Below are 27,744 nucleotides of genomic sequence, written 5' to 3'. Positions count from 1 at the left end.
TGCTCCTCCTCTCCTGTGTCTCCCTCACCCCTCTGCTCCTCCTCTCCTGTGTCTCCCCCACCCTTCTGCTCCTCCTCTCCTGTGTCTCCCCCACCCTTCTGCTCCTCCTCTCCTGTGTCATCCCCACCCCTCTGCTCCTCCTCTTCCGTGTCTCCCCCACCCCTCTGCTCCTCCCCTTTCCTTTTCCTCCATGCTTCAGTTGGGCTGATGTTAGCTGACTGGCTCCCCAGAGACTGCACAGAAGGCAGATAGAGGACTCCCACAACAAAGGCCTGCAGAGCATCCTTGCAGATGAGTATTGCGGTGGGTTATTAATGTAATGTGGGGGAAATTACGGTTATGTAGTGGGGCTGCTCCACATTACATTAATGTATGTTATGGCTGTTATGGACTTTTCATACAAGGTATCAGCAGATGTGGGCTATTAGCATAGTGTGTGATTTCTTTCTATTAAATGTGGGGGCTATTGATATATTGTAGGGACTAATAATGCAAAGTTGGGCTTTTCTATTAAATGTAAAGATTATAACTTAATGACCGTGATAGTTGGGGGAAAGTGTGGGCTCTATTGATTATAGCTTTTTTGTAGCTTGACCCCGATAGCCAACACCATCGAAGGCTGCGTTCGCTGCTGTGGTCTGTAGGCTGCCGCATTGCTGGACAGGAATCCTTAGATCCTTTCCGGTAGGCAGGACTGTGCACATCTGTAGCTCGATGGTCGCACAGTACAGACAGCGGGTCTTCCTTTCACCGCTGCGATGTGCAAACAGCAACAGAAGACATTGTGTAATACGTCCCTTAGAGAAAATATAGGAATGAACTAATGTTTACAATCTTAACACTCCTGCAGTTCTAGTATCCATTGATAGGAAGTTAGTGAGCAGTGTGAGCCAGCCGGGGGAGAAGCTGGACGGATACTTGGTGGTAGGAAGAGGTATTAGTAGCAGGAAAGGAGGTTGTGTTACCGGTTTATAGGTCCAGCCCAGTGTACAGCCTGTGAATGTGACTGTAGTTACACCCGTGTGCTCGGTGTACAGCCAGTGAATGTGACTGTAGTTACACCCGTGTGCTCGGTGTACAGCCAGTGAATGTGACTGTAGTTACACCCGTGTGCTCGGTGTACAGCCAGTGAATGTGACTGTAGTTACACCCGTGTGCTCGGTGTACAGCCAGTGAATGTGACTGTAGTTACACCCGTGTGCTCGGTGTACAGCCAGTGAATGTGACTGTAGTTACACCCCGTGTGCTCGGTGTACAGCCAGTGAATGTGACTGTAGTTACACCCGTGTGCTCCGTGTACAGCCAGTGAATGTGACTGTAGTTACACCCGTGTGCTCGGTGTACAGCCAGTGAATGTGACTGTAGTTACACCCGTGTGCTCGGTGTACAGCCAGTGAATGTGACTGTAGTTACACCCGTGTGCTCGGTGTACAGCCAGTGAATGTGACTGTAGTTACACCCGTGTGCTCGGTGTACAGCCAGTGAATGTGACTGTAGTTACACCCCGTGTGCTCGGTGTACAGCCAGTGAATGTGACTGTAGTTACACCCCGTGTGCTCAGTGTACAGCCAGTGAATGTGACTGTAGTTACACCCGTGTGCTCGGTGTACAGCCAGTGAATGTGACTGTAGTTACACCCGTGTGCTCCGTGTACAGCCAGTGAATGTGGCTGTAGTTACACCCGTGTGCTCCGTGTACAGCCAGTGAATGTGACTGTAGTTACACCCGTGTGCTCCGTGTACAGCCAGTGAATGTGACTGTAGTTACACCCGTGTGCTCCGTGTACAGCCAGTGAATGTGACTGTAGTTACACCCGTGTGCTCCGTGTACAGCCAGTGAATGTGACTGTAGTTACACCCGTGTGCTCCGTGTACAGCCAGTGAATGTGACTGTAGTTACACCCGTGTGCTCCGTGTACAGCCAGTGAATGTGACTGTAGTTACACCCGTGTGCTCGGTGTACAGCCAGTGAATGTGACTGTAGTTACACCCGTGTGCTCGGTGTACAGCCAGTGAATGTGACTGTAGTTACACCCGTGTGCTCAGTGTACAGCCAGTGAATGTGACTGTAGTTACACCCGTGTGCTCCGTGTACAGCTAGTGAATGTGACTGTAGTTACACCCGTGTGCTCAGTGTACAGCCAGTGAATGTGACTGTAGTTACACCCCGTGTGCTCAGTGTACAGCCAGTGAATGTGACTGTAGTTACACCCGTGTGCTCAGTGTACAGCCAGTGAATGTGACTGTAGTTACACCGTGTGCTCCGTGTACAGCCAGTGAATGTGACTGTAGTTACACCCGTGTGCTCGGTGTACAGCCAGTGAATGTGACTGTAGTTACACCCGTGTGCTCGGTGTACAGCCAGTGAATGTGACTGCAGTTACACCCGTGTGCTCAGTGTACAGCCAGTGAATGTGACTGTAGTTACACCCGTGTGCTCCGTGTACAGCCAGTGAATGTGACTGTAGTTACACCCGTGTGCTCAGTGTACAGCTAGTGAATGTGACTGCAGTTACACCCGTGTGCTCAGTGTACAGCCAGTGAATGTGACTGTAGTTACACCCCGTGTGCTCAGTGTACAGCCAGTGAATGTGACTGTAGTTACACCCGTGTGCTCCGTGTACAGCCAGTGAATGTGACTGCAGTTACACCCGTGTGCTCGGTGTACAGCCAGTGAATGTGACTGTAGTTACACCCGTGTGCTCAGTCTACAGCCAGTGAATGTGACTGTAGTTACACCCGTGTGCTCGGTGTACAGCCAGTGAATGTGACTGTAGTTACACCCGTGTGCTCGGTGTACAGCCAGTGAATGTGACTGTAGTTACACCGTGTGCTCCGTGTACAGCCAGTGAATGTGACTGTAGTTACACCCGTGTGCTCAGTGTACAGCCAGTGAGTGTGTGACTGTAGTTACACCCGTGTGCTCAGTGTACAGCCAGTGAATGTGACTGTAGTTACATCAGCTTTTCACCCTCATGTATAATAGGGGAAGTTTTCTTACCGTTGTTAGTGGCCCTGGGTCAAGTGGTGCATTGGTTGTCTAGGATGAGGAGGAACCAGTCACCAGCTGAGGACCCTCGGTGTCTTCCATACTAGCATCCTACAATTCAGGGGCTTCTCAGAGGCCCGTCTTGCTGGAGGGGGAGCTTCTAATTGGGGAAAACCAAAAGCGTTGCACAAGCATTCAAGAAGGCTGCAGAGAAAGCTATGGAGGTGAGTGATCAGGGGAAAGTCCTCAGCAGTTACTCACATGTAGCAGTTACTCACATGTAACAGTTACTCACATGTAAGACCACTCAGGTCCTGACAATAATGAGAGCACTAGATACCAGCATCTCCCACATCCTCAGACAGGGATCAGACATCACAAATAAGAAAAAGAACATTGATAGTTATTAAAACTAGTTTATTTTTACAAGGATAGTCGTATTTATTCAGAAGTAACCACCTCTTTCAGCCACTTATATCTAATTTATGTAAAATATACAGTCATTTCATTGGCACACGTATCCGGTGGATATACATACATTATATACACAGTTAAATTAAAATACAAATCAAAGCATTAAGGAGCAGACAGGGGCTGCACAAATCATCCTGAAATAAGTACAATGTAAAGGAAGCAATCGAGGTACCAGAGCCAGAACCAGAACCAGAAGTTCAGTACAAGGCCGGGTGTTTCTCCACATCTGTCCGCTGGTTCCCTAGAACGTCAGCCTCCGTATAACCGAAGGTCTGTGTGCTCAGTAACCAGGAGGACCATACGCATAACAATGCACCGTATTCACCTAACCGGTCAACGTAAAGCCTAACCGCAGCCTCCGGTTATTACACAAGACCCAGTGACAGCGTTAATACATGTACTATACATCCTGATCACCTACCCCAACCTATCCAGTCTATTCAGAGATGTTACCGGTACTTCCTGTTATTTATACATATAACTTATGTCATGTACGAGGATATGGACACTCGCTTTTAAAGGTCTTGTTTTAATTTGTGTATTTTGAGATTTTGTGAGGGTATGTTCTGTAAACACTTCTTGTATTATTTTCCGTTAGCACTAGAAGTTTGCCTTGGTGGTTTTAATAAGTGAAAACTAAAACATCCTCGGCAACTAAATCATGAGCTTCTATGTACTAACGTCCTCCTCTGTGTTTCCTGCATTTTGCTCCATCAGATCAGACCCAATCGATCAGAAAAATCTAACTCATAACCAGTCTAATAATTAATCCCAGGGAATATAAACGAAGGTCAGCAGACTTTATACCTGAGTTTCAATGTCATTTTCTCTGTGATAACTTATCAAGCTGGGCTATATTATCCTGTGTGATAAGCCACCAGCGTAGAGCGTCCCCGTTCTGCATGTCAACACTGCACAGATTACATACAACAAGCGTCTCCTCACCAGCTGTAGGAATTAACTCCACCTTATTCACTAAAATATACATTGCAATTATAGAGGTTACCTTGAATCATGTTGGAATTATGACTGTTATCCCTTATAACGCAGCGTAAACGGTGGCGCAGAGAGAGGCTAATCTACAGAGATAACAGTTCCTCAAATTAAACTTAAATAAGGTGCACGAGCCGTAAGAGGATTCAGGTTCGCTGGTCTCTCTCGGATCTTATTTCGTCTTTCTCTCTTCCTGGTTGTTCTGGTGATTTCTCTCTTCCTCCAGCTTTTTGCAAACATCGTGTGGACCGTTTCCTTCACGAGCGGAGGGGTTCTTGTAGGACCCCCCTATCTTATCCCAGAGAGTGAAATACTGCCCGTAATTGTAATCAAAATACAGGTGATGGTCCGTGTGATGAGCGGCCCCATTAATGATATTCTCAAGATACTTAGGGACGCGGTAATCTCCGTCGTGGATCGAAACCGTCCAAATATTGACGAAAATGTAAAGGCCCAGATAGGTTACCTTGTGCAAGGGGAAGATAAAGGGATAGATGTGATAGGGCAAGCTCTGCAGGAAGCCATCTAAGGGGTGAAACGCGTGGCTGGCGAAGGGCGTGGTCACTTTCCAGGTGTGGTGAGGCTTGTGGACAGTCTGCAAAACATGAAACAGGGCACACATGTATAATAAAAATAATATACAGGATATAGCGCACACTACACAGACATAGGGATCTTGTGGCTGTCCGGCTGCGGTAGAACTAGAAGTTCCAGCATGCCTTGTCAGGATGTGCCCTATGCAGACGTCTGCATGGGAAATCTACAGCTTGATGTTACCACTTCAAACTCCTTTTTTGAAGAGGAATAACAGCCTACAGCAAGACCATGGGGAGTCTATTCTACAATAGCCAACACAAATGAAAATATTATCAAATATTACAGAATTTATCAAAATTACCGAATGTATCAAAATGTCAATTGTAAGAGTCATTTTTTTGGAACTTCCTTGGAAAATTATCTAAAAAAAAATGTGTTAAAATGTTCTTAATGAAATTGACGTTAAAAGAGTGATTTGTTTTTAAATGAATGAGTTGTTTTTAAGTAAAAGGTTGTCTGGAGTAACCGAGGCTGTCAGTTTATCCATGTTTATTTTGGAGTGGTCTGTCTTTACTTTGTCTGCAGTGCTGAAGGGGACAACCCAAAATGAAATGTATAGCAGTGATTTATAAAACAAATACTTTTGCTTTGGAATATATGATGATAAACTGGAGCTATTTTCACACAATACGGACGTAATGTAATTTTTAAACATGTTTTTCTGCCATTTCTGCCCTGCTCCCCTTAGACTCAGTGACGGTAAGAGCAGAAGTACAGATGTGATGATACCTGGCCCTGTACACCATCAGTGACTTAGATAACTGGCTGTTATCTGCTGAGGGTTCGACCTTGTAAAGTGATCTAAGCAGAGCGGCAGCCTGTACACAACATAGAGCAGAGGTCACATTAATCCCTGTGTGGTGACGTATGTATAAGATGTGTACATCACTCTCCGCTTCTGGTCTACACTGGGATATTCTGCTCTAGAAAACACTGAAAAAAAAAAAATGAACATTTTGGGTCTCCATTTCCACATTTATTTGGTGGCAATATGTTACATCCCATTGCTCCATCCCCTAATGACTGTACAACATATCAATGTCATGTCCAGGCCAGCCCCAGGCGTGCGACCCCCAGTTCTATGCGCCATAACAGCGTATAGGTTTAAGGTCCTTGTCCAAGGTTTACGTAGGGAGAGACACCGAGGTTTTGTTTAGTACGCTCGTCACTTAGCAGAATGCTCGTCAAGTCAGAACACTGTTATTACAACTGCTGACTTTAAAAGGGACATCAATTAGGAAGGAAATAGTTATTAAAATGTAGTTGTTTTTGTTTTTTTTAAATGACCGCTAAACTTTAAAATACAGATTACACACAGACACTATACCTTGTAGATCAATTTGTGATGCAGGAATCGATGGATCCAGTATATAAACATATCGGTGAAGAAGAGGAAGGAGAACATACTGAAAATGACCCCGAACCAGCCTGTAATATAACACACACATAATTACCAGCTTTCCAGTAACCGGCAAGTAACACAAACATTTTTTCACATTGTGTGTATTGAATGTCACATCTACGGCAAATAACAATCCTTAGGTAAGATCAGCATGATAGAAGTACTATGTGTGCTTGATAATAGCTTTATAAGCTACACTAAAGCTGGGTACACACTACAGAATTTTCCACCAACTTTTTATGCCGAGCGATTTTACATGTGACCGATGGTCCGATCGCTCGGTCCATGGACTGCATACACACTAGCCTTGTTTAGGACGATAAAGGAAAGAGCGGACGTCCCTTTAGCGACTTTTTACAGCCATGTTGTCGTGAGCAATGACTGTAATTTTGTACTCACAGTTGTGGATCGGTCGGAAGTTTATACACACTGCACAACGGAAACGAGATTGGAACGAAAATATTAAACGGTACGACCAACCAAATGAGGCGACAATCGTCCATTTGGGCAGACTTTCGACCATCGTGTCACTGCACACACTGACCTGACTTTTGAACGAGCGGTCGTATGTCGGCTGATTTAACCGATTATTGGATGAAAACTGTGTAGTGTGTACCCAGCTTTAGCAATACTCTGCAGGATATATTACGTATATTACTAGGGGAATTATCTAACCCTCTGCTATCTCTGTATGTAGATGGACAGACACGAGTTCCTTAAATGCTGTATTACTGCCCCTGTGGGGGCCTAATAACACATTTATAAGTAATAGCCTTCAGTCAAGCACTAAGATATAGCCAATATTGTCTTATAGTCCTATCTGTGGTATCATTATAAGTGTATTTTGGTATCTCAGAATTATGTCTGATGCTGTAAAAAAAGGATTTGTCTGCTACGGTCGATTTCTTTATTCCTTTTTTCCTAATTTGTCAATTTTAATCGTTTTTACAAATTAAAACACTAAGAAAGTTACAAAAACATTAAGGGAACAAATCCAAATTTGCACATGCGCAAAAAAAGCTCATAGTTGGAGCTGAACTTTGTAAAATGCTTTGTGATGGGTACAGAGGGCACAGAATCATCCTATGATCCTGTTGGCATATTGGGACAATTTATGTATGTATTGTGTCCTTGCAACAGCATAAATGAGTAAAGAGTAAGGAAAGTACCACAACACTTTATAAACATAATAACAGAGCCGTAGGTAGGTATAATACACAGTGCGGCAGAAAGTGCTTCCTCTTATGTATCCATTACAGTGACATTATAATGGTGCAGTAAGGCCTGTGCCATTGGTGGGGAAGCTCCAGAATATGTGGGTGCAGGTAAGTTACCGTAAGGCGAACTGTCAATGTTGTCATAAAGCCGACTGTATCCCCGAACTTCAAGTAAAAATAGGGCGACCGTCGGAATACTCATCCAGGGCATGGACTTCACAGAGTAGACAATCTCTCGCCGGACTTGGTTCTAGAAACAAGAATAAGACCAGTGAATATACACGTTATCTTCTCCCTGCAGCACCAAACGCAAATCGTGACGCAGTGTTGTTTTTCTGGCGCGACAATTACTCTGAATCTTGCAGTAAGATTATACCGCAGCGTCTAGGGAGTCTGTCCTTCCACTTAGTCCCATGACACTAGAACGTGATATAATTCTACAGTAGTGCTCCCCGGCCTGTATCCCCGGTTGCCTGTCAGTTCCCCGGCCTGTATCCCCGGTTACCTGTCAGTTCCCCGGCCTGTATCCCCGGTTACCTGTCAGTTCCCCGGCCTGTGTCCCCGGTTACCTGACATTGGAACATGATATAATTCTACAGCTGTGCTGCCTAAAAGCCCATCTGAATTTTAAATAGTAGATTTCTCACCCCACTTACTCAGAATGATGCACCAAGATAATAATAACTGATATAAAGCTTTCAGGACTCGTATTACCCTTCTATATTTCATGCATCTGCTATTGTTGTTTTCTTTGGTAGAGTAACGAGTATTAAAATGACGGTCTGCGACCCTTCACCCCACATCATTTCCATTATGCTCCACACAACCATCTACCAGCTGTACGCAGCGAGCTGGGTGTACACAACTCTCCTCACCTCTAGGAACTGCGGGTGTTTCATCAAAGAGTGGTCGAATATAAAATAGTAACTAAGAGAACCAAAGAGAAAGTAAATGACCAGACCCCCCAGATTGGTGATAGCCATTAGACCGATGAACTGGCGGATGGGATCATCTGCACTCCAGGAAGCCGGGTACACGTAAGGGGTGAACAAGTAATTGTCTGCGACATCTAGTACCAAATCCATGGTAGCACCTGGAAAGGGGAAGTAGAAAAAAAGAGAAATTGTCAAAGATTTTAACGTCATCTCTGTCACACATCTGTCAACCTTCAGTCTACCTGTCCTGTGAGAATTGTGTGAAGAAAGCAGTTACTATGTTACAGGTAGCAGTGCGAGACCCCCGAAATCCCACGTTACCTGTCAGCTCCCCACTCTGTGTCCCCAGTTACCCGTTAACTCCCCGCTCTGTGTGTCCCCAGTTACCCGTCAGCTCCCCACTCTGTGTCCCCAGTTACCTGTCAGCTCTCCGCTCTGTGTCCCCAGTTACCTGTCAGCTCCCCGCTCTGTGTCCCCAGTTACCTGTCAGCTCCCCGCTCTGTGTGTCCCCAGTTACCTGTCAGCTCCCCGCTCTGTGTCCCCAGTTACCTGTCAGCTCCCCGCTCTGTGTGTCCCCAGTTACCTGTCAGCTCCCCGCTCTGTGTGTCCCCAGTTACCTGTCAGCTCCCCGCTCTGTGTCCCCAGTTACCCGTCAGCTCCCCGCTCTGTGTGTCCCGTTACCTGTCAGCTCCCCGCTCTGTGTCCCCAGTTACCCGTCAGCTCCCCGCTCTGTGTCCCCCCAGTTACCCGTCAGCTCCCCGCTCTGTGTCCCCAGTTACCCGTCAGCTCCCCGCTCTCTGTGTCCCCAGTTACCCGTCAGCTCCCCGCTCTCTGTGTCCCCAGTTACCCGTCAGCTCCCCGCTCTCTGTGTCCCCTGTTACCCGTCAGCTCCCCGCTCTGTGTGTCCCCTGTTACCCGTCAGCTCCCCGCTCTGTGTGTCCCCAGTTACCCGTCAGCTCCCCGCTCTGTGTGTCCCCAGTTACCCGTCAGCTCCCCGCTCTGTGTGTCCCCAGTTACCCGTCAGCTCCCCGCTCTGTGTGTCCCCAGTTACCCGTCAGCTCCCCGCTCTGTGTCCCCAGTTACCCGTCAGCTCCCCGCTCTGTGTCCCCAGTTACCCGTCAGCTCCCCGCTCTGTGTCCCCAGTTACCCGTCAGCTCCCCGCTCTGTGTGTCCCCAGTTACCCGTCAGCTCCCCGCTCTCTGTGTCCCCTGTTACCCGTCAGCTCCCCGCTCTCTGTGTCCCCTGTTACCCGTCAGCTCCCCGCTCTCTGTGTCCCCTGTTACCCGTCAGCTCCCCGCTCTCTGTGTCCCCTGTTACCCGTCAGCTCCCCGCTCTGTGTGTCCCCAGTTACCCGTCAGCTCCCCGCTCTGTGTGTCCCCAGTTACCTGTCAGCTCCCCGCTCTGTGTCCCCAGTTACCTGTCAGCTCCCCGCTCTGTGTCCCCAGTTACCCGTCAGCTCCCCGCTCTGTGTCCCCAGTTACCCGTCAGCTCCCCGCTCTGTGTGTCCCCTGTTACCCGTCAGCTCCCCGCTCTGTGTCCCCAGTTACCTGTCAGCTCCCCGCTCTGTGTCCCCAGTTACCTGTCAGCTCCCCGCTCTGTGTCCCCAGTTACCCGTCAGCTCCCCGCTCTGTGTGTCACCAGTTACCTGTCAGCTCCCCGCTCTCTGTGTCCCCAGTTACCTGTCAGCTCCCCGCTCTGTGTCCCCAGTTACCTGTCAGCTCCCCGCTCTGTGTGTCCCCAGTTACCCGTCAGCTCCCCGCTCTGTGTCCCCAGTTACCCGTCAGCTCCCCGCTCTGTGTGTCCACTGTTACCCGTCAGCTCCCCGCTGTGTCCCCAGTTACCCGTCAGCTCCCCGCTCTGTGTCCCCAGTTACCCGTCAGCTCCCCGCTCTGTGTCCCCAGTTACCCGTCAGCTCCCCGCTCTGTGTGTCCCCTGTTACCCGTCAGCTCCCTGCTCTGTGTCCCCAGTTACCTGTCAGCTCCCCGCTCTGTGTCCCCAGTTACCTGTCAGCTCCCCGCTCTGTGTCCCCAGTTACCTGTCAGCTCCCCGCTCTGTGTGTCCCCAGTTACCCGTCAGCTCCCCGCTCTGTGTGTCCCCAGTTACCCGTCAGCTCCCCGCTCTGTGTGTCCCCAGTTACCCGTCAGCTCCCCGCTCTGTGTGTCCCCAGTTACCCGTCAGCTCCCCGCTCTGTGTCCCCAGTTACCCGTCAGCTCCCCGCTCTGTGTCCCCAGTTACCCGTCAGCTCCCCGCTCTGTGTGTCCCCAGTTACCCGTCAGCTCCCCGCTCTGTGTCCCCAGTTACCCGTCAGCTCCCCGCTCTGTGTCCCCAGTTACCCGTTAGCTCCCCGCTCTGTGTGTCCCCAGTTACCCGTTAGCTCCCCGCTCTGTGTGTCCCCAGTTACCCGTCAGCTCCCCGCTCTGTGTGTCCCCAGTTACCTGTCAGCTCCCCGCTCTGTGTCCCCAGTTACCTGTCAGCTCCCCGCTCTGTGTGTCCCCAGTTACCCGTCAGCTCCCCGCTCTGTGTGTCCCCAGTTACCCGTCAGCTCCCCGCTCTGTGTCCCCAGTTACCCGTCAGCTCCCCGCTCTGTGTGTCCCCAGTTACCTGTCAGCTCCCCGATCTGTGTCCCCAGTTACCTGTCAGCTCCCCGCTCTGTGTCCCCAGTTACCTGTCAGCTCCCCGCTCTGTGTCACCAGTTACCTGTCAGCTCCCCGCTCTGTGTGTCCCCAGTTACCTGTCAGCTCCCCTCTCTGTGTGTCCCCAGTTACCTGTCAGCTCCCCGCTCTGTGTCCCCAGTTACCTGTCAGCTCCCCGCTCTGTGTCCCCAGTTACCTGTCAGCTCCCCGCTCTGTGTCCCCAGTTACCTGTCAGCTCCCCGCTCTGTGTCCCCAGTTACCCGTCAGCTCCCCGCTCTGTGTCCCCCCAGTTACCCGTCAGCTCCCCGCTCTGTGTCCCCCCAGTTACCCGTCAGCTCCCCGCTCTGTGTCCCCAGTTACCCGTCAGCTCCCCGCTCTGTGTGTCCCCAGTTACCCGTCAGCTCCCCGCTCTGTGTCCCCAGTTACCCGTCAGCTCCCCGCTCTGTGTCCCCAGTTACCCGTTAGCTCCCCGCTCTGTGTGTCCCCAGTTACCCGTTAGCTCCCCGCTCTGTGTGTCCCCAGTTACCCGTCAGCTCCCCGCTCTGTGTGTCCCCAGTTACCTGTCAGCTCCCCGCTCTGTGTCCCCAGTTACCTGTCAGCTCCCCGCTCTGTGTGTCCCCAGTTACCCGTCAGCTCCCCGCTCTGTGTGTCCCCAGTTACCCGTCAGCTCCCCGCTCTGTGTCCCCAGTTACCCGTCAGCTCCCCGCTCTGTGTGTCCCCAGTTACCTGTCAGCTCCCCGATCTGTGTCCCCAGTTACCTGTCAGCTCCCCGCTCTGTGTCCCCAGTTACCTGTCAGCTCCCCGCTCTGTGTCACCAGTTACCTGTCAGCTCCCCGCTCTGTGTGTCCCCAGTTACCTGTCAGCTCCCCTCTCTGTGTGTCCCCAGTTACCTGTCAGCTCCCCGCTCTGTGTCCCCAGTTACCTGTCAGCTCCCCGCTCTGTGTCCCCAGTTACCTGTCAGCTCCCCGCTCTGTGTCCCCAGTTACCTGTCAGCTCCCCGCTCTGTGTCCCCAGTTACCCGTCAGCTCCCCGCTCTGTGTCCCCCCAGTTACCCGTCAGCTCCCCGCTCTGTGTCCCCCCAGTTACCCGTCAGCTCCCCGCTCTGTGTCCCCAGTTACCCGTCAGCTCCCCGCTCTGTGTGTCCCCAGTTACCTGTCAGCTCCCCGCTCTGTGTCCCCAGTTACCTGTCAGCTCCCCGCTCTGTGTCCCCAGTTACCTGTCAGCTCCCCGCTCTGTGTGTCCCCCCAGTTACCCGTCAGCTCCCCGCTCTCTGTGTCCCCAGTTACCTGTCAGCTCCCCGCTCTGTGTGTCCCCAGTTACCTGTCAGCTCCCCGATCTGTGTCCCCAGTTACCTGTCAGCTCCCCGATCTGTGTCCCCAGTTACCTGTCAGCTCCCCGATCTGTGTCCCCAGTTACCTGTCAGCTCCCCGCTCTGTGTGTCCCCAGTTACCTGTCAGCTCCCCGCTCTGTGTCCCCAGTTACCTGTCAGCTCCCCGCTCTGTGTCCCCAGTTACCCGTCAGCTCCCCGCTCTGTGTGTCCCCAGTTACCTGTCAGCTCCCCGCTCTGTGTGTCCCCAGTTACCTGTCAGCTCCCCGATCTGTGTCCCCAGTTACCTGTCAGCTCCCCGCTCTGTGTCCCCAGTTACCTGTCAGCTCCCCGCTCTGTGTGTCCCCAGTTACCTGTCAGCTCCCCGCTCTGTGTGTCCCCAGTTACCTGTCAGCTCCCCGCTCTGTGTGTCCCCAGTTACCTGTCAGCTCCCCGCTCTCTGTGTGTCCCCAGTTACCTGTCAGCTCCCCGCTCTGTGTGTCCCCAGTTACCTGTCAGCTCCCCGATCTGTGTGTCCCCAGTTACCTGTCAGCTCCCCGCTCTCTGTGTGTCCCCAGTTACCTGTCAGCTCCCCGATCTGTGTCCCCAGTTACCTGTCAGCTCCCCGCTCTGTGTGTCCCCAGTTACCTGTCAGCTCCCCGCTCTGTGTCCCCAGTTACCTGTCAGCTCCCCGCTCTGTGTCCCCAGTTACCCGTCAGCTCCCCGCTCTGTGTCCCCAGTTACCTGTCAGCTCCCCGCTCTGTGTGTCCCCAGTTACCTGTCAGCTCCCCGCTCTCTGTGTGTCCCCAGTTACCTGTCAGCTCCCCGCTCTGTGTGTCCCCAGTTACCTGTCAGCTCCCCGCTCTGTGTCCCCAGTTACCTGTCAGCTCCCCGCTCTGTGTCCCCAGTTACCTGTCAGCTCCCCGCTCTGTGTGTCCCCAGTTACCTGTCAGCTCCCCGATCTGTGTGTCCCCAGTTACCTGTCAGCTCCCCGCTCTCTGTGTGTCCCCAGTTACCTGTCAGCTCCCCGCTCTGTGTCCCCAGTTACCTGTCAGCTCCCCGCTCTGTGTGTCCCCAGTTACCTGTCAGCTCCCCGCTCTGTGTCCCCAGTTACCTGTCAGCTCCCCGCTCTGTGTCCCCAGTTACCTGTCAGCTCCCCGCTCTGTGTCCCCAGTTACCCGTCAGCTCCCCGCTCTGTGTGTCCCCAGTTACCTGTCAGCTCCCCGCTCTCTGTGTGTCCCCAGTTACCTGTCAGCTCCCCGATCTGTGTCCCCAGTTACCTGTCAGCTCCCCGCTCTGTGTCCCCAGTTACCTGTCAGCTCCCCGCTCTGTGTGTCCCCAGTTACCTGTCAGCTCCCCGCTCTCTGTGTGTCCCCAGTTACCTGTCAGCTCCCCGCTCTGTGTGTCCCCAGTTACCTGTCAGCTCCCCGCTCTCTGTGTGTCCCCAGTTACCTGTCAGCTCCCCGCTCTGTGTGTCCCCAGGTGCGAGTGACAGTGGGCGGAGCTCAGCTGTGGAGTGAAAGCTATGAGGGGGCGGGGACAGATGGACTGATGTGACGTCACGCTCCGTACCACTGGCGAGAAACACGCCAGTCCTGTCATGTGACAGCAAGTCAGCCACTGATTAGCGGGACTCCTGTCTGCAGTCACATTGAGACCCGCCCCTCCTCAGAGTGGAAGCGCGAGAAAAGGCTGGGACGGGGCGTGGCCTCGTGTCCCTTTACATGAAGCAGGAATCGTCGTTATGGGCGGAGCTTCTGAGATCTGGGTGTGGCGACATCCTGGAGGGCGTGGTTAAGTGTATTGCGAATGATGTTATATTATATGAGTGACAGGTTGTGTCCAACAGCGGCGCCCCTCCCCCAACTGTCCCAGACTCCACCCCCCAGCACCCTACATCACCCCAACCACCCCCCCCAGTACCACATCACCCCCAAACTCCACCCCCAAGCACCCTACATCACCCCAACCACCCCCCCAGTACCTCATCACCCCCAAACTCCACCCCCAGCACCCTACCACACCCCCCCGCACCCTACATCACCCCAACCACCCCCCCAGTACCACATCACCCCCCCAGTACCACATCACCCCAACCACCCCCTAGTACCACATCACCCCAACCACCCCCCCCAGTACCACATCACCCCCAACCTCCACCCCCAGCACCCTACATCACCCCCCAGCACCCTACATCACCCCAACCACCCTCCCCAGTACCACATCACCCCCCCAGTACCACATCACCCCAACCACCCCCTAGTACCACATCACCCCAACCACCCCCCCCAGTACCACATCACCCCCAACCTCCACCCCCAGCACCCTACATCACCCCCCAGCACCCTACATCACCCCAACCACCCTCCCCAGTACCACATCACCCCCCCAGTACCACATCACCCCAACCACCCCCTAGTACCACATCACCCCAAACCACCCCCCCCAGTACCACATCCCCCCAACCTCCACCCCCAGCACCCTACATCACCCCCCAGCACCCTACATCACCCCAACCACCCCCCCCCCAGTACCACATCACCCCAACCACCCCCTAGTACCACATCACCCCAAACCACCCCCCCAGTACCACATCACCCCCAACCTCCACCCCCAGCACCCTGCATCACCCCCCAGCACCCTACATCACCCCAACCACCCCCCAGTACCACAACACCCCCAACCTCCACCCCCAGCACCCTACATCACCCCCAGTACCCTACATCACCCCAACCACCCCCCAGTACCACATCACCCCCAACCTCCACCCCCAGCACCCTACATCACCCCCCCAGTACCACATCACCCCAACCACCCCCCAGTACCACATCACCCCAACCACCCCCCAGTACCACATCACCCCCCTGCACCCATCACCCCAACCTCCACCCCCAGCACCCTACATCACCCCCCAGCACCCTACATCACCCCAACCACTCCCCAGAACCACATCACCCCCCTGCACCCATCACCCCAACCACTCCCCAGTAACACATTACCCCAACCTCCACCCCCAGCACCCTACATCACCCCACATTACCCCAACCACCCCACCAGTACCACATCACCCCCAACCTCCACCCCCAGCACCCTACATCACCCCCCAGCACCCTACATCACCCCAACCACTCCCCCAGTACCACATCACCCCAACCTCCACCTCCCATCACCCTACATCACCCCAACCACACCCCAGTACCACATCAGCCCCCAACCTCCACCCCCCAGCACCCTACATCACCCCAACCATTCCCCCAGTACCACATCACACCCCAACCTCCACCTCCCAGCACCCAACATCACCCCAACCACTCCCTCAGTACCACATCACCCCCCAACCTCCACCTCCCAGCAACCAACATCACCCCAACCACTCCCCCAGTACCACATCACTCCCCAACCTCCACCTCCCAGCACCCAACATCACCCCAACCACTCCCCCAGTACCACATCACCCCCCAACCTCCACCTCCCAGCAACCAACATCACCCCAACCACTCCCCCAGTACCACATCACTCCCCAACCTCCACCTCCCAGCACCCAACATCACCCCCAACCACTCCCCCAGTACCACATCACTCCCCAACCTCCACCTCCCAGCACCCAACATCACCCCCAACCACTCCCCCAGTACCACATCACTCCCCAACCTCCACCTCCCAGCAACCAACATCACCCCAACCACTCCCTCAGTACCACATCACTCCCCAACCTCCACCTCCCAGCACCCAACATCACCCCCAACCACTCCCCCAGTACCACATCACTCCCCAACCTCCACCTCCCAGCACCCAACATCACCCCCAACCACTCCCTCAGTACCACATCACTCCCCAACCTCCACCTCCCAGCAACCAACATCACCCCAACCACTCCCTCAGTACCACATCACTCCCCAACCTCCACCTCCCAGCAACCAACATCACCCCAACCACTCCCCCAGTACCACATCACCCCAACCACTCCCCCAGTACTACATCACCCCCCAACCTCCACCTCCCAGCATCCGACATCACCCCAACCACTCCCCCAGTACCACATCACCCCCAACCTCCACCCTTCCAGTACCCCACATCACCCCAACCACCTGTCATCCTGCACCCAGTACCCTACATCACCCAAAGCACCCCCTCAGCCCCACATCACCTCCCCCAACTATCTATCTTCCATCACCCCAACCTCCAGCACCACATCACTCCCCCAACCTGTACCCATCCCCTCCCGTACACACATTGTGGTCTCTCCAGTTCCTCCAGCATCTAACACCTAAACCGTCCCTCTTATCACTCCAAAACCGGCTACTACCCCTGTATAATATACCAACCTTCCAACTGTCCATTTTTTGGAACCTCAACTTCCCCCACTCACTACTGCACATCACCCCCAAACCACGCCCCCTATAGTACACCTTATTGTCTCTCCTGTTACCCCACAAATAACCTCTCTCTGAGCCCCATACTACCCGTGGGATGAGGCAATTACCAGAAACAGGTGGAGGGGGGAGTTGGACCACAGACAGAACACAAGCGGGACTGAAGGTTGGTTGGAAAAGAAAACAGGGGTCATATAGATGTTCCAGCTGGTGGTGATGCCCACGCTCCTGGGCAGCACTGGGCACGGGCATAGGCCAGAAGGAGGATTAGTGCTGACAGTAGACCTGACATCCTCCTTTTAATAGTGGGAAATATTTGTTACTGTCTAGCAGTGCTGGGGGGGAACAGCAAAAGAGATGCAATAGAAGGGATTAGGAAATAGCCAATTGGGAAACAACAGGGCAAATTAAATGGGATTTTCTTGGGGGATTAAAGGGATTTAAAAGGAGATCAGGAACAGCTAGGAGCAGTATGCTGTGGACCACACCCAAGTAAAATGCAGAGTAGTTAATGCTACTTTGCTAACACGTTTTTGCAACAGGGACACAGGAGGAAAGTCCTGCAGTCAGTGGCAATGGGTGGTGCAATGGACGGGGAGGGATTCAGTAATTGTTCAGACCAAACACCAGATGGGGAAGAAGTGTGATCTAAGTGACTTTGACCGTGAAATGATTGTTGGTTTGAGTATCTCAGAAACTGCTGATTTCCTGGGATTTTCACGCACAGCAGTCTCTGGAGTTTACAGAGCACGGTGCGCCAAAGATCCAGTGAGCGACAGCTCTGTGGGCAAAAATGCCTTGTCAATGAGCGAGTTCAGAGGAGAATGGCCAGACTGGTTCAAGCTGACAGACTGGGTACACACCACAGATCTTTAATCCGATCATCAGGATCGTTCGGCCCGATATCGCATTAGTGTGTACGCTTCAGCGATGAATGATTATCGCTCCATAGCTCATCGTATCGCTTGATTTGATTTTACAATCGTACTAAAAATCTTGTTCGGCGATGGAACGATGCCGTTCCAATACTGTAGTGTGTATGTACTAAGGATCAGATCTCTATGGAGGGTGCAGAGTCAGCATCTTTTCAGCCGATGGTTTTTAAAGATGAAGAGCACAGATCTGAGGGTAAATCCTGTAAAACGTGTATAGTGTGTGCACAGGAATCGGCATGATGATCGGGATTCATCATATGCCACAAGGTGGCATATGTATATGTATATAACTGTCATGGACTACCCGATAGTGATCAATGGATAATATACCTAATTATATATATTGCGTTCACCATGTGGCTGAATGAACCACATCTGAGTCACAAAACTGCTTGTTCCCAGCATTACTAGAGCAGACATCTGGAATCCCTGGTCACTATTAGTCCTCCCCCCCTGAATACAATTGTCTTTATTTTCTCTAAGTTGATCGATACCGTGCTTCACCACTAGGTGTCAGTGTGATCACAGTGTATTTTATTCCTATGTCCTTACACCCTGTTCACTGGTGTGGTTCTAAAATCTTTATCTTTACTTGGTGCAATGAGAGGCCATTATTATCTCACAGGCCTGTGCATAGGGTAATGAGGTCAGATACACTAATCAAATTATGTCTTATTAATAAAAATGAAAGTCGCATTTATCACATGAAAACATAATTAAATACACCATCTGCACATCCCTGGATTATCCCTTTAGAAGTTTAATGTGAATTGTCTTTCCTGCAGCAGCCAGTATAGAAAGGACCATAAAGTAATGTAAATAGATAATATATAGTATAATATAGCAGCAATGCTAGTATTTTCATTGCTATAAGCTGAAGAGGGCTATCCGCAATCGGACAACCGAAAGTAGCTACATAGTACTACTGATAATCATCATCTAAATGCACCTCCCACCAGACATATGCCTCCATGTCTGATTGGCTCGCAGTTAGATGATCACACCCTTTCCGTGCCTTCTAGCAGAAAGGACCCTTAGTACAGCCTATGATTTCATGGACAGAATGGAGATGGGACTGGGCGTACGCCCGTAGTCAGTGTACAATAAGGGCGCCAAGCTCCAGCACACACCGCAGCGTCCGATGCAAGCTTTGGTCATCTCTAAGGTACGCGATTTTCTGTCGTATCTCTTGCTCCAGCTACAGGTCTGGTGTAAGTGCTGAGTGATGATGATGACGGATATGTATACAGCTATAACATGTGTTTGTAATCAGGAACAACTATATAAATACACTTTATGTACAGGAGACATTAATAACATTTCTTGGGGAGAAAAATGAAAATTTATTTGTTTTTGTCTTTAAATGTTTGGTCATTAATGACTATATTATTACAGGTGACATTAATTGAATATTTCTTTTTTCTGTGCGTTTTTTTGTGACTTTATATTCCACATATGTACTGGACGTATCCTGCAGCGTATCGTCTGTTAGAGCAGAGAGGACCTAGACCCGTATTCATCACCAAATGAAGAATAAGTATAGATTGTCTACTCTCCGCTCACCCTAGTACGGGATGTGTTTGTCATTAAGCCGCATACTGTAAAGAGTCTCAGAACTTCATGTACGATTCCGCAGGTGCTACACAGATCACTGCTTCTTAATGGTGCCCGCATATAGTTCTGAACGTCCTTAAGAAAATATTTCCTACTGATCGTGTGTTGTTCTCCTTGATGTAAGCTAGAAGCAGGGACCACCTGTCCGCCGTAGAACAATGCATGGCACATAGTTACAGATATAAGGGGTGGTTTATAAACCAAACCCGCAGGACCAGGGCGCCTGGATTTCTGCAGAGATGCCTCGGTTTACAGATCCCGATGACCTTTAGACCTTTATTTGTGGAGGAGCAGCAGTTTGCACAGGTAGGGGGGGGGGGAGGGGGGAGGTAGTTAGAAGGGGGGGGGGGATGCACATCACAACTGTCCAGAAATATGGATGCATTTTACAGAGCTCGATTATTTTAATAAAATAAAGCAATAGAGGAGGAATATTTTTAGGGGTGATCCTTGCTAAGTGAATAGGCGCATGGTCATTTCCAGTATGCAAAATGACTTTGCTTTTGCACCAGCTCAGCTATCGTTCTATCCCTTTAATGATACCTGTTTTGCCCCTGCAAGTTGCCCTTTGGTGGAGATGTACAAAGAGGTCCGCAGTAGGACATAACGGCTCCTTTTATTTTCTCCACTTCAATATCATCATCATTTATTTATATAGCGCCACCAATTCCGCAGCGCTGTACAGAGAATACTTGTCATTCACATCAGTCTCTGTCCCATTGGACTTTATAGTCAATAGGACAGCGGTTCACACACCTGATGTTACTGCACCAGGTGTGTGTTGTAATCAGTCCTGCACAGCCCCCAATAGTCCTTTAAAATGCTTTAATGCTAATTCCTGACTCTGAAACACAGGCAATTAATTCTCAGAGGGAGACACTTCCACCTATGAACAGTGTTCTATAAAGTTGGAACTGTCCATATAAACAAAACATACAAGTTTATTATTATTATTATTATTATTATTAACGATACAGAAATGGGCTTCTTTTATCTTATTTTCACCTTAAACAAACCAATTTCACAAACGCTTCTTTGATCTCTTGGTTCCGTAAAGTGTATATTAAGGGATTTAAGGACGGGGTAATAACTGAATACATTAAGGAGAGAACCTTTAGAACAATAACAGAGTGTCCTGATGCAGGAACCAGGTATATAGCAATAAGTGATAAATAAAATATACAGACGACTGTGAGATGAGAACTACAAGTAGAAAAAGCTTTCTGTCTTCCGGTAACAGAAGGGATGTTGATGATTACAACAAATATACATATGTAGCTGACAATGATGCCGGTGAACGGTAATATAGTCACCGGTGCGGTTAGAATTAAGTCGACAATTTGTAAAAAGCTAGTGTCGGAGCAGGAGAGTTGGAGGATGGGCACGAAGTCACAGAAGAAATGGTCAATGACATTCGGACCACAGAAATGTAGATTAGACATCAAAATAGCGATGGTCAACGTGATGGCAAAACTCAACGCCCAAGACCCAGTGACCAGATGATATCGAAGCTTTGTACCCATTATTGATACATAAGACAACGGATTACAGATGGCCAAGTATCGGTCATAGGACATGGCGGTCAGCAGGAGACATTCCGTGCCGGTGGATGCTCCGAAGAGTTGGAATTGGGTGATGCAGTCGATGAACGGCATGGCTTTTCCATCCTCCAGGATAATATGGAGTAAATTGGGCACAATGTCCGTTGTCAGCAGCATGTCGGACAGAGACAGGTGGCAGATGAAGAAGTACATGGGTGACTCTAGGAGGTGACTGGTGGATACTAGGACAATAATCATGATGTTTCCAACCATACACATGACATAAACCAGGAGACACAGCACGAAGAGAAGTACTTGGAGGCCATGTAGACTGCCGAAGCCAAGGAGAAGGAATTCAGTGACTACAGTCTGGTTTTTCTTATTCATGACTCTTAAACACACAGAGGATCTTCACGTGGGGAGGAAGATTTTATCCGGCCAATTCAGCACCTACAGGCATCTGTGGTTTCCAAAATATGACCATTAGCCCAATGAGCTCTTGGTTTTGGATGTATGTACAAGAGATCAGCTCAGCTATATCATAACTAAAATGTACCGATTAATAATGACATTTTTTTAGATCCCATAATATAGCAAAATCCAATATTTTAAGTGTCCAAATATTGTTCTCATGTTTCATAAGTGTCGTAAAACAAAGTGGATTTTTTTGACCCATAATTGGACTTACATTCCACAATATATCAGGCTCTGTAAGGCACACAGAGAGAGAAGCAGAATGTACAGGTTTATTTAACCCACAGACGTTCAGGAAGACAAACTAGCCAATGGCAGCTGTTTCAATCCTAACACGGGATCTGTATCAATGCTGAAGTACTACTGAACAAAGACTTCTATTAAACTACACAAAAATGGCGGCAACATCAGCCCCTGCAGCATTATGCTTCTCAGCGCCTCATCACGCCGATTGTCATTGGTTCACTAGTACTTCAGCCTTGGTAAAGATCCCCTTTGTTGGATAGGAGTTTACTGTTGGCTCGTTTGTCTCTCCGAACATTTATGGCTTGAAATAATTGTCTGCATTCTGGTTGTGCTTTCCATGTGCTGACATCTTGTACTCTTATTATATGTCTTCCTTTGCCCTGTAGCGGATGATTCACAACTAAGTGAAGTGTGTACAGCACACATCTCTACAGAGAAATGCTGGAAATAGTTACATATTTGTACAGTAGTGCACCTAAGTTAAAGAGATACAGTTGGAGGACATACTGTATGTGTGACAAAATAATAGTAAAAAGTCTGATTTAGCTTACATATGTTGAAGTGGTTTAAAAAGCATCTTTTTCACAGCTAGCAGCAGGCTGACAGGGTGTGTCTGCAATCAAACAGAGCACCTGCAGGGAACTCCTTTTTAAAGGCAAGTTGAGAGTGTCATCTGTCCTTCAAGTTAGGGCTGTGGGAGGAGTATAAACTATTTAAACCATTTTTTTTCCTTTATGCAACAGTGGCCGGTGTCTAGGGAGCTGATCTCTGTAGCATTAGGGTCACAAGGAAAGAGTATGCAAACTTTATGTTATGAATTACTTTGCCATCCTGAGTATAAAAAGCAAAGTAGAAGCAATAAGGTATTCGTGTGTGCATCACCTGAAGTGTACCCATGTCACTATATTATATATATATATATATATATATATATATATATATATATAAAATTTTGTTGCATTACACCATGGAAATTGACATGAAATGAAAACATTTTCCAGCTTTACTTACACATTGTACCAATTAACAATTAATATAATTTAATTACTAGAATACCTGGTTTAGGTAAGTGATCATACCATTAGATTAACCATTGTAAACTTGCTCAGGTACAAACTAATGACCCTCCAGATCAAACAATAAAGGTTTTGGGTTCGTCGGACGATTCCGTTACTAGTAGTACATGGTAAAGCAGAGAATTCATCATGGTTGGAAAGGTGCTTTCAAAGGGGCTCTGAGATGAAGTTGTGGAAAGACACAAGTTAGGAGAAGGATGCAAAAAGATTTTAAAGGATTTTCCTCTTCCTCCGAGTACCGTACGAAGCATTATTAAGAATTGTAAAGCATATGGTGCCATGAACATTGTATAGTCCCTCCATACTGATCAGGGAACCGAGAGGCCAACGGCGACTTTGAAGGATTCACAAGTCTTTATGGCTGAGATTGGTTCAATGTCCATGATGTAATGTGACAAAACGTATTGATATTGATGGTATGAGGATTCTCTATAGGCTCTGTGTATATACAGTGTTATATCTCAGTTCTGTTAGTACACAATGCTCTGTGTGACGTAATGTAAACCTGTTGGTGTATTGTATAAGGGGCCCACAAGGAATTTATGTTGTAGCTATATTATAATCAGAGCTTTATATAACCAATGTCCCACCTAACGTAGAAACCCATTGGAGTCACAATAAACATGAACAGATAGGTCAGTCTAAATTTAAAATTGATACAAATTTGTTAGCATTGAACAAACCAGATCAATTTGTGAATGAAGCCTAATTGGGATGGTAACCAGTGAATTAAAAACGCTTCTAGAATCAGACCGATAACCGCACATTAGGTAGCGTAATAAAATGTGGTAGAAATGCCTCTTGTTCAGTGAAATAAGATTGCAGAGTTGAAGTAAGATATTAACATATTATATTTTACTGAAAGTGGGACAGCAAACTGGACTTTTTAGAAATGTCTTTATTCTTCATTAAACAGAAAAGGGGGAAGGGGTTCAAGGTCAGGGCTGTACGAGAGGGACGACCGACCAGGGTGCAAAGCTGAAGGGGGCGCAAGATTATGAATATTTTAGGTAAATTTGGTTACAACTGAGGGCTAAGGGGCGGCAGTTTTCTTTCGTGCCCCAGGCACTAAAGTTATAAGAGTTCAAAGAATAATATGTCCTTGCAATAACAACAAAAGAATGTGTGTGCTTTAAACATTATCATTTGAAAAAAAAAATAGCTATCACAGCAGAGGTGGATGAAATTATTTTAACATATTTTATGTCAACTGTGCCCAAAAATTGTCTTATAAAGTGCAAAGTGCAAAAAAGGTAAGTGTATACCTTTAGTGGCAAAAGCTAAAAACAATTATGGCAATCATCATTACATAAGTCACAGTTTGTTGTTTGATAAGTTGCGGATTTAAGAATATTGTGATCGAAATGGATCAGTAATAAATCGCATTTGTGATCAGTTTGCCTACCTCTGGGTCCCACAATCTCCCTCTGGAAGGGGTAGGGAGAATGCCAGACTAGAATCTTTTCAAACTCACTTGATGCAGGTTGGCCGGATTCTCTAGCACACCGTTGCCGTCAGGGACATATCCTCCGGTCCGTTCCTGATTGATATAGAGATGGAAACAAGTTGTGTGTGTTTGTTTCATAAGGAGATCGCGTGTAACAGTTAGTGGGTGTCTGCTATATTTTGTACTGTAGATATTCTAATTCTCTCTGGCTGAAGGTTGGTTTTCCTTGTGAACGTTCCCTAATTGGCTCCAGAATATTTCTACCGTCATCTACGTCTCAGATGCTTAAACACAAACACCTCTGAGATAGAATAGCAAATGCAGTAGGTGCTTATACCCAGTTAACAATGCTCCAGAACGTCCATACATGCTTTATTACCACCAGAATGCAACAGTAATATCAATAAGAATAATTTGCAAATTATTTATTGTTAATGAGCCAGTGAAATAAATTGATCTAGAGACAACATGATTAAGTTAGGTCCGGTTAAACATTGTATCTCTAGTTAGAAAACTAAATGCAATTCTGACCATTGACTCTTCCCCTCCTTTATCCTCGTCTAAGAAACCCAACAACTGCCCAGGAACCGAACACGTCAGTGTGTCTTATGGTCACACTTTCCCTTCTAGGAAGATAATTCCCGTCATTTGTAGAGTTCAGAAGATGGATAAGGAGAGAGAGTAACATTTTCCGTAGTTCAGTGCTCTCAGGCCAGTTCCTAATGACCAATAATTGTCCATGATTATCCATCATTGGGTAATAACTAGGTTTTAGTCTATTTGTGGTTGCCCTGTGATGTAGTTTTAAGGAGGCATCTAACATTGTCTTGAAAAACACTCTCTAGTTTTATTTTTACTTTTAATTGTCTATACTCTTCATACCAACAAAAGGATTTACCTATTTATATAACCCAATGTGAAGATTATAATACTGAGTATGTCTTCGGAGAATCAACATTAAATGCAATTCAAAAGTAATCACTGAAACGGTCATAGTGAACGCACCAAGTTACAGTAGGTGTTATTCACAAACAGTATATAGGTGCTGAGATAATGAATAAACTTCTTGTTGCTGAATACAACAATGGTCATCTGTGCACCTATCTTGTCTGTAGTTTGATTAATAAGCCTGAATACGCACAATGCAACAGCCTATGTAGGCCACTCCAGTAAGTCCATACGTCAAGCTAATTCAACACAATAAGGACGATGTAGGAATACGAAAACTGTAAATAGCAGCGCGTCTTTTGTGACGTCACTTCTGTATAAGTGAACCTAATTTTAAAGTTTTAAAGGAAAGTGCACAAGTTCACAGGCCGACCATCCAACAACCTACAAAGACAGAAGCAGGTTGATTTTACAGAGGTTTTTCCAAAGACCCTGAATTTGGGGGCATTTCAAGCAGACGCTCCTGCGTGAGTAAATAAGTACCGTGGGTCCAAAGATTTTGCAATTCACAAATGACCCTTACTGTATTGAATGATAGATCCATATTACGATATATCCGTACCAATTAAAATTTCTGTAAAATCTTATGATTAACACGTGATGGGAAATGCAAAGTACATTCTACAATTTTTCATGGACAAAGCACTTAAATTAGTAAACTTTAATGTCAGAGTAAATACAAGATATCTGAGCGAGACAACAGGTGGACATTGGAGATTTAATTTGAGGTTTGTCCATTTCACCCTGTTTAATTTTTACTCTGGATCCTTATTCTATATCCGCCCCCCAAACATTATATATTTGTGAAGGTGAATTTCTTATATATTAACCTTACCTCCAGTATAGCAAAGAAATCACCATCAAATTGAAATTTGTAATGATCATAATGATGACTTACGGAAAGAAAATATGACCTCCATGTACCCTCTCCACACAGTTCCATTGTCACTACTCCAACAATATCTTTATAATATTCCTGACGTCCCTGGTGATCCCACATTAAAACCAAGAATTATTAGGCAAAATCCCACCTGTCTAATTATTTTAAATGATTTGTTTGTTTTTAGATACACTGTTTTGTGTAGGGAACATGAAGGCCCCACCGCACACAGTAAACATCTAATTAACTGACACTTATTTTGAACACAAGATACTGTCAGACGTATTGTTGTAACTGTTGCACAAGTTTTCTATGTCAGTTTCAGAAAGCATCTATTCATTTTTTAATATTTATGTGAATAGTATACCGTCAATGTTTGTATTAAAAACACAAACCTTGTATTTCTAAACATGTATCAATATAGAAATGAATATGTCATTTAAAATGGTGGTTAAAGTCCCCTTAACTTAGCATCATTATTGTCATTGCAGATGTTGCAGAGTTTTTGAAGTCATTGTGTTGCTTCTTTTTTTGCACTGTGCATGTGCCCCGCAAAGTGAAATAAAAGCTTGTGAACAAATTGTGCTAATGTATGACGGATAGGCCATAAAGGATATCTGTTGGGTCTGTAACTTCTGTTTGGTCTTCTAAATATGTTACTCTGTTAGAGGACAGGTGCTCCTTGGCTGGAGAGTCTGGAAGCCAATTTGAGGCTTCAGAGAGTGGAGCCCGCAAGGACCCCACTTTTATTCTAGCCTACAACCTGTGGCTTTGTACTTAATAAACTGCAGTGCTCCCTTCTCAATTCTTCATCTGTCAAGGCTTTATAATCCAATTCAGAGACATCCCTAAAAAAATCACACAATTTTTAGTATACCAAAGCAATTTATAGGTCATCTCTTACATTAATTATTTTTTTGCTTCTAAATTATGTCCATCCAAAATCTTCAATATTTTGTGGGTTCATTTGAGTCTTTCTGAATCAAAGTGTCAGAAATCTCCTGGTTGCAAAGGAATTTTGGGCCTGAAGAATAGAAGTAAGGATCCCATTCGAGGGGGACGATGTAGGGATCGGACAGCAAGTTCACAGATATAGATGGGAATGTCCGTAGCCAGAATGGATGTAAGAGAAGTCTGTGGACAGAGCGAAGGTCAGAGAGCTGGGAAGGAAGTCAGGGATACCAGAGGGCAGAATTGTCACTGTGCTGGTGGCTCCCAGGAATGAACCACTTGGCTGGGGTAACTATCAGAGACATGAGATCATGTCAAAGCTGAAATCAAGGGATTGGAGAAGGTAGAATAGTGAGGGATGAAGCTAAAGTCAAGGGATTGGGAAGGTATAATGAGGGACAAAGCCAATGTTAAGGGATTGGTGAAGGTATATTAGGGACAAAGTCAAGGGATTGGAGAATGTAGAACAGTGAGAGATGAAGCCAAAGTCAAGGGATTGGATAGTGTAGAACAGTGAGGGATGAAATCAAAGTCAAGGGATTTGTGAATGTATAATAGTGAGAGACAAAGCCAAAGTCAAGGGATTGAAGAATAGTGGGGGACGAATCTGAGCTCAAAAGGATTGGAGAAGGTAGATTGGTGATGCACAGTCAAACAAAACAAACCATCTTGAAAGCACAAGCAGAGAGATCCAAAACAGAATTTTGCTTCTTC

The 27,744-nt window shown here is 48.0% G+C and overlaps 2 protein-coding genes across 3 annotated transcripts; both read right to left on the bottom strand.

Annotated features, from left to right (window-relative positions):
* Positions 1–3,384: 3,384 nt before the first annotated feature.
* Positions 3,385–14,133, bottom strand: SC5D (sterol-C5-desaturase). 2 transcript variants are annotated; one of them, XM_075190427.1, is made up of 5 exons: positions 13,998–14,133; positions 8,547–8,764; positions 7,789–7,921; positions 6,380–6,480; positions 3,385–5,050 (listed from the first exon to the last, which is right to left on the bottom strand). In XM_075190427.1, exons 2-5 carry the CDS (start codon positions 8,754–8,756, stop codon positions 4,628–4,630), a joined length of 867 nt encoding a protein of 288 aa, XP_075046528.1. In that variant the 5' UTR covers positions 8,757–8,764; positions 13,998–14,133; the 3' UTR covers positions 3,385–4,627. The 2 variants fall into 2 exon arrangements, with proteins under 2 accessions (XP_075046528.1, XP_075046527.1); XM_075190426.1 differs by lacking the exon at positions 13,998–14,133 and adding an exon at positions 10,252–10,276.
* Positions 14,134–20,468: 6,335 nt separating this feature from the next.
* Positions 20,469–21,395, bottom strand: LOC142106697 (olfactory receptor 6B1-like). The gene has a single exon (XM_075189681.1). It carries the CDS (start codon positions 21,393–21,395, stop codon positions 20,469–20,471), a length of 927 nt encoding a protein of 308 aa, XP_075045782.1.
* Positions 21,396–27,744: the final 6,349 nt, after the last annotated feature.

This window comes from Mixophyes fleayi, chromosome 11 (genome assembly GCF_038048845.1).
Source record: "Mixophyes fleayi isolate aMixFle1 chromosome 11, aMixFle1.hap1, whole genome shotgun sequence".
Taxonomy (NCBI): Eukaryota; Metazoa; Chordata; class Amphibia; order Anura; family Limnodynastidae; genus Mixophyes; species Mixophyes fleayi.
This window is presented reverse-complemented; position numbering and strand designations above follow the sequence as displayed.